Source organism: Silene latifolia, chromosome X, assembly GCF_048544455.1.
Source record: "Silene latifolia isolate original U9 population chromosome X, ASM4854445v1, whole genome shotgun sequence".
In the NCBI taxonomy this organism is placed as follows: domain Eukaryota; kingdom Viridiplantae; phylum Streptophyta; class Magnoliopsida; order Caryophyllales; family Caryophyllaceae; genus Silene; species Silene latifolia.
This window is the reverse complement of record NC_133537.1, coordinates 249,042,399-249,048,997: the sequence shown is the minus strand read 5'-3', so window position 1 is coordinate 249,048,997 and position 6,599 is coordinate 249,042,399. Positions and strand designations below refer to the sequence as shown.

The window sequence follows — 6,599 nt, the reverse complement described above, 5'->3', positions numbered from 1 at the left end:
CATCAAAACTCCAGTCTTTGATGGTGCATTTTTGGTGGAGTGGAACTAGAACTAATAAGTCTATTCATTGGTGTAGTAAAGACTTTCTTAGTAGGGCTGTGGGAGAAGGGGGCCTTGGTCTTCGCAATATTGGTTGCTTTAACTAAGCGCTCCTTGCCAAATCTGCTTGGAGAATCTTATGTGATCCGTGAAGCCTTATTAGTAAAGTTATTGGTCCCATGCTTGGTATCCAAGATGATAGTTTATTCCAGAATCGTTGGAAGGCTCCCCATGCGTCGTCATGGGCCCTCAAAAGCCTTGTTTGGGGTTACGATCTTTCTACAACAATATTGCTTGGATAATTGGATCTTCATCTCGTCTTAATGCTTGGAAGAGCAAATGGATAGAGGGTTATAGTCTTCATGATCTTTGCGGGGCTTCCGTTGACGCTCCTACTGACTCCACGCTCCTGGTAGGTGATCTTTATGATACTCACTGAAGATGGGATCTTTCCTCTCTTGGTTTCAATCCGGGTGAGGGAGTTACAAAGAAAATCCTCGCAACTTATATTCCGTGTCAACCTTCGGATGACTCATTCTATTGGAAACTTTTTAAACATGGTGACTACACTGTCAAGTCGGGTTATTATGCTGCTAAGGTCTTATCTGATGGACCTTCCACGGGGGTTGATCGCTCTAGAATGTCTGCACCCATCGTGGCTTTTTGTAAATCCAAGCTCTGGAAGTTGCCTATTTCTAACAAACTAAGGGTGTTTTTATGGAAATTTATGGCTAATGTCCTTCCGGTGGGTTCTGAATTCCTTAAACGCAAGATGAATTGGCGCTCCTCTTGTACTCTTTGCGATGGTTTACCTACTTGTGTGGAATCTATTTCTTACCTCTTCAGAGATTTTAGCTTTGCAAGGGCTCTTTGGTTTGGCTATCCTTTAGGCGTTAGAATCACTGGGGGGATGGATATTGATGTTAGGATTTGGGTCATAAACTGGGTCACGTATTTCTTAATTGGCCCAGATCCTAACTCCCTCCTTTTTCCCCTTATAGCTACCCTTTGGAGAATTTGGTGCTGTAGGAATGATATGGTCTTCAGGAGTCGTCGCCCTTGGCCTATGGGTCCTCTCAATTCTATTCTTGGTGACATTCAGGGTATGAATGAGGTTGTGTGCAATAAGGATGCTAGCCTCCTTCAAGCGTCTTTGCTGGATTTCTCTTCTGATTTTGGATTAGCGAAAAGGATTAGAAACTCATTTCCTTATTGGATTGTTGGTGGACCTGTGTGCGAAAATGTTTGCACTGTTAAGTGTGATGCTGCTTGGAGGGATGATAAAAGTTCTAGCATGGGGTGGTGCTTTTTGGATGGTGATGGGACCTTAAGGAATTTTGCGAATGCTCGCTCGTTTGCCTCTTCTGCCCTGCAAGCCGAAGGTCAGGCTGCTATCAAGGCGCTAAAATGGGCCTTGGATGACGGGCATCTTCATGTTAGATTGGTTACGGATTGTCTTGTCTTGGTTATGCAGGTTGCTGGAGCGGAAAAGCCTATTGCGTCTATTACTTGCATTATCCAGGATATTAAGTCTATTGCGTCTCATTTTCACTGTTGCTCTCTTAATTTCTGTCCTAGGGGAGTAAATAGGATAGCTCATAATCTTGCTCTGAAAGGTCTGTTGTAAGCTATGCTATTTATTGCTGTCAAAAAAAAAAAATAACCATCATCAATTCATCATCTATTTTAGCTTTAAACATTCCTTAATCATTCCTTTAAAACAATATGGACTGCTTTTGTCCTTAAACTCCCGCCAACACGCAAAATTTGTGATGCTCTTTCTACCAAATTCATCATAAAAAATCAACTTTCACTTTCAAATTTTCTAAATTTACCAGTTTATTTAATTAGCTAAGATGACGACAATCACTTTCTTTTCTTTTTGAATACTTTCAACCCGGATCATAAGTACCTCGTCTCAATAATTACTAACTACACTAGAAAGTAAGAATAACTATCTCCCACTCTTTTCAGCTTATTGAGATGCACTGCATCAAGATCACACCATGACAACTGTAGCTCTTTCGAGCATATTGATTCCACAGTCTGAAAGAACGGACAAATTTGATACCAGAAGAAGCATGGCAAGAACAATTCCAAGCCGAACAGAGCAAGCTTTATCAATTTTGACCTCAAGCTGCAAACTTGCAATTTGAACCATCAAGGAAGTAGCAACGAACTTGGTGTCAAAACCCGACATGAAACAAATCTACAACTGATTTGCGCCACCATGGACAGACCAACTTGATCCAAAAATGACGGTATCGGAATGTTAGAACTAAATCACGCATAACGAGGAAGCGAATTAGCTCAAGTTCAGCTCGAAAATGGAATATCGTCATCTTATTTAATTATTATTATTATTTGAATTTCAGATTAGTAATAAGTTGGTTTATTTTATTTCCTAATTTCAATTTTCAGAATAAGAATAATAAGTCAATTCTATTAGGTTTAGGAAACTCGAGTTTAGGAAAGTTGTGCTCTATTCGGTTTAGGAAAGTCAATTTTAGGAAAACATTAACTTGTGAAGCAAGCCAGCACTAGGTCGTTTATTTTCTAGTATAAATAAGAGGTCGTTGTATGTTATTTATATATCGATTGAGTTATTGAATAAAAACAGTGAGTTTTTCGTTTACAGTTGTAAACATCGGTTCGACGAGTTCGTTCCAAAATTGTTATTGTTTGACGCGTTTTCAAGCATTAACCCGAGTTATAATCAATAGGTCTTGATTATAGTTCACCATTGTTCGATCTATAGGTATAGATCGTGCAAATATCTCATTGTTTCGATTTTAAGACAAATTTCGAAGCAAATATCTCTTTTTCATTATTGTTTATTATTCTTTAAATCGCTTTCGTGCAAATTTTCGTATCATACCACCCTTCACTCGCACCTGCTCCAACTCGAGACCACCAACGAACCACAAGCAGCCCAATATCACCAGTCGTGGTCAGCCACCACCTCACCATCACACTCTCCTTTCACCCAAACCATTTCCGTCACCTACATCCCCCTCACCTCAACATCACCACCATCACCTTCACGAATCACAATTATCCTCCATATTCAACCAGCCTCACATAAAATCTTCAAAAATAAAGGATTACCATCATTAGAAGTAGCAAACTCGAAACAAATACCAGACGAAGGCGATTCCAGAGGCCAAAGAAACGCGCTCTTGATCACACTTTCAACATCATCACCTTCACAAATCACAATTTTTGCCGATATTGTCGGTGTGTTGAGTGATTAAGGAAGAATGGAGTGAAATTTGGGGATTAAATTGGGGATTTATTCAATTGGGGATTAAATTGGGGTTTAGGGTTTATGATTTATTCAATTGGGGATTTGGCGACATTGTCGGTGGGGGCGATATTTAAGATGTTACCGCGTTTTCTTTCTTGTTTTTTTGTTAATATTGTGTTCAATCCAACGGTTTATTTATTTTCATTCAAAGGCTTATATTTGTGAGCAGAAACTCACAATAAGAACCAAACTTACGGTGAGTTGTGAGTTTGGAAAATCTAAACCATTGAATAATAAGATCTTACGGCTCAGATTAACCAAGCAGATAAATCAATGACCCGCGACTTTTATATTACTTGACACTTTACTTTTTCTTTCTCTCTCTTCTATTATATTCCCTGAAATCTCCATCCTAAATCCACATATCTCCATCCTAATATCCATCTTTAAGGAAATTGAAGACAACACACATGACATGATTACCGTACTGTTCAGGGCAAGGAAGCTGAAAATTCGAACCCGGCTATCGACGACACAATAATTCAATTACCCCAACTCCCTGGCACTTGGTTCGAACCCGACTTCGAGCTTCAAATAAAAGGAGGCCTCGCCTCCTTCTTCTCCACCGATGTCGCATCTGCAGCCGTGGCCGCAGCGCCATCGCCCATTCCTTGGAGATTGAAGCTCATCCCATGAATCATGACTTCCAAATTCGAACCCAATAAAGCCGTCAAATCCGCCACATCCATTAAGGTTAGGTTAGAGATTTCGTCGCGCGATTGTTGTGACTTTGTCGGAGAGTACAGTGGTGGTGATTGGTGAGTTGCTGAAGTGTTGTAGCTTCGATTGGGATTTGATTCGAGAAAGAACCCTAGAAATTGGGGGTTAGGGTTATGGTGAGTGATGTTGAGATTTAGGCCAGGGATTGTTAAGAGTAATTGGGAAATTTAGGCCAGGGATGACCGGAAGAAAGCAGTCCAATCTTGTCATTCATATGGATCGATTCAAGTATTCAACTGTTCAGCAGCGAAGAGAGACGGATTGTCAAACAAGTATCCCTGCTGTTACTCCTCTGGTTATTTTTTTTTTTTTTTTGACAGGAAAAAAAATCGAAAGCCAAGGAAATTTGAAACAAACCAACAAGTGGTCTCTCCGACAGCTCCAGTTTCCCCGATAATTCTCTACTTCTAGTTCGTATTCATATGTACTACTGCGTATAATACTTCTAGCAGTGCGATTCACATAAAATACTTAGGATTGTTAAGAGTATTGTGGATTTGTGTATGAAGTTGAATGAGGGTAAGTATGTGCTTGTTAAGGACCCGTCTAAGCCACAAGTTAGGATTTATGAGGTTCCTGCTGATGCTTTTGAGAATGATTATGTTGAGGAGCCGTTGCCAGAGGAAGAACAGGCTCAGCCTCCTTCTGAAGATGCTGACTTGGTGTCTTTTGTCATTTATTGGGCAGCAATAACATTACAATAACACCAGAATAACAGCACAATAACATGCGGTTAAAAAAAGAGTAAAAAAATCAAAGTGACACCGGAATAACATCACAGTAACAGTAGAATAACAGTAGAATAACAGCAGAATAACAGCACAATAACACGTGGTAAAAAAAAAACAAAAAAAATCAAAGTCGTAAAAAAAATCAAAGTGACATCGGAATAACATCACAATAACAACAGAAAACAGTAGAATAATATCATAATAACACGTGGTAAAAAAAAGAAAAAAAATCAAAGTCGTAAAAAAAATCAAAGTGGCACCGGAATAACATCACAATAACACCAGAATAACAACACAATAACATACGGTAAAAAAAGAGTAAAAAAATCAAAGTAGTAAAAAAATCAAAGTAGTAAAAAAGTCAAAGTGACACCGGAATAACATCACAATAACAGCAGAATAACAGTAGAATAATAGCACAATAACACGTGGTAAAAAAAAGAAAAGAAAAATCAAAGTCGTAAAAAAATCAAAGTAACAGCAGAATAACATCACAATAACAGCGGAATAACAATAACAACACAATAACATATCGTAATAAAAAAAAAAGAGAAAAAATCAAAGTCGTAAAAAAAAATCAAAGTAAAAAATAAGCACAATAACAGCATAATAACACGAAGTAAAAAAAATAAGAGTAAAAAAAATTTCAAGGAAAAAAAAAATCTGGTGCAAAAAGAAAAAGAAAAAAAGGTAACATAATGAGAAAATTAGAGAAAAACATAAGAGAAAAAAAATTCAAAGTTGTAAAAAAAACATAATAACACGAGGTAAAAAAAGGAGATAAAAAAAATTAAAGTAAAAAAAAAAGAATAGCACTAGAAAAAAGAGAAAATAACTAAATGACAATGATTTTATATGATAGGTAAGATTAGATCTTGGCCTTTCATCTCTAATATAATCTAGTGGCTGAGATTTCTAAGCACAAACTCACAACTCACCATAAGAAACAAAACTTAAAAAAACCTAACTCTCTCTCTCTCTCTAAAAAACCTAGAGAGAGAGAGAGAGAGAGAGAGAGAGAGAGAGAGAGAGAGAGAGAGAGAGAGAGAGAGAGAGAGAGAGGCAAGATCCGGTGAGTTTGCCACTTTTCGTGAGTTACCCCCGCATATATAAACAATTGATCTAACAAAATTAATTGCTCACAATTATACGTCACACAAACAATCCCTGCACTCTTTCTCTGCCAATCCCCAATTTTTGTAACAAACAAAAATTCATCGTCAAAAAATCAGTCAAAATCGTCCAAATTCATCAACAATTTCATCAGTTCTTCCCCAATTTTTTTGTAATTCCCAATCGATTACACCAAATTCATTCACAATTTCAAAAAATCAGTTAAAATCGTCCAAAATCTTCCAAATTCATCGTCAATTTCATCAAATTCTTCTTAGTTTTTATGTAATTCGATACGATTACAGGAAATTCATTCACAATTTCGATTATTTAATTAAAACGATCAATTGATTGATGATTTATTATCATAATCATCAATCAGAAAAACTGGAAAACCAAGGTATGAATATCACTTACGATTTCATAGCTAATAATCGTATAACTTCATTGATTTACGTAGCTATTGCAATAAAATAACCGCGTTCTGGTTCTACTTCGTTAGTATGCTTGTTTATCATACCATTGACATTTGATTGCTGATTTATTATCATAATCCTGAAAAATTGTTTGTAATCTAGATTAGCAAATCAACTGTTTGTTAAAATGTCTAGTTGAATTTAGAAACTCAGTTATTGTAATGAAGAAACGTGGTTATTTAATAGTTATTCAAATTCAGAAACTCAGTTATT

General features: G+C 37.0%; 1 protein-coding gene across 1 annotated transcript; it reads left to right on the top strand.

The window, feature by feature from the left end:
- The first annotated feature begins 280 nt into the window (after positions 1-280).
- Positions 281-1,666, top strand: LOC141619908 (uncharacterized). Its single transcript, XM_074436919.1, has 2 exons — positions 281-451; positions 617-1,666. The coding sequence occupies exons 1-2, from the start codon at positions 281-283 to the stop codon at positions 1,664-1,666; spliced, it is 1,221 nt and encodes a 406-aa protein (XP_074293020.1).
- Positions 1,667-6,599: the final 4,933 nt, after the last annotated feature.

Excerpts from the sequence above, each read along its gene's own strand:
- LOC141619908 (XM_074436919.1), top strand. The coding sequence starts at position 281 with ATGGGCCCTCAAAAGCCTTGTTTGGGGTTACGATCTTTCTACAACAAT. Across the intron at positions 452-616 it reads CTACTGACTCCACGCTCCTG|TCGGGTTATTATGCTGCTAA; the intron begins GTAGGTGATCTT and ends TACACTGTCAAG.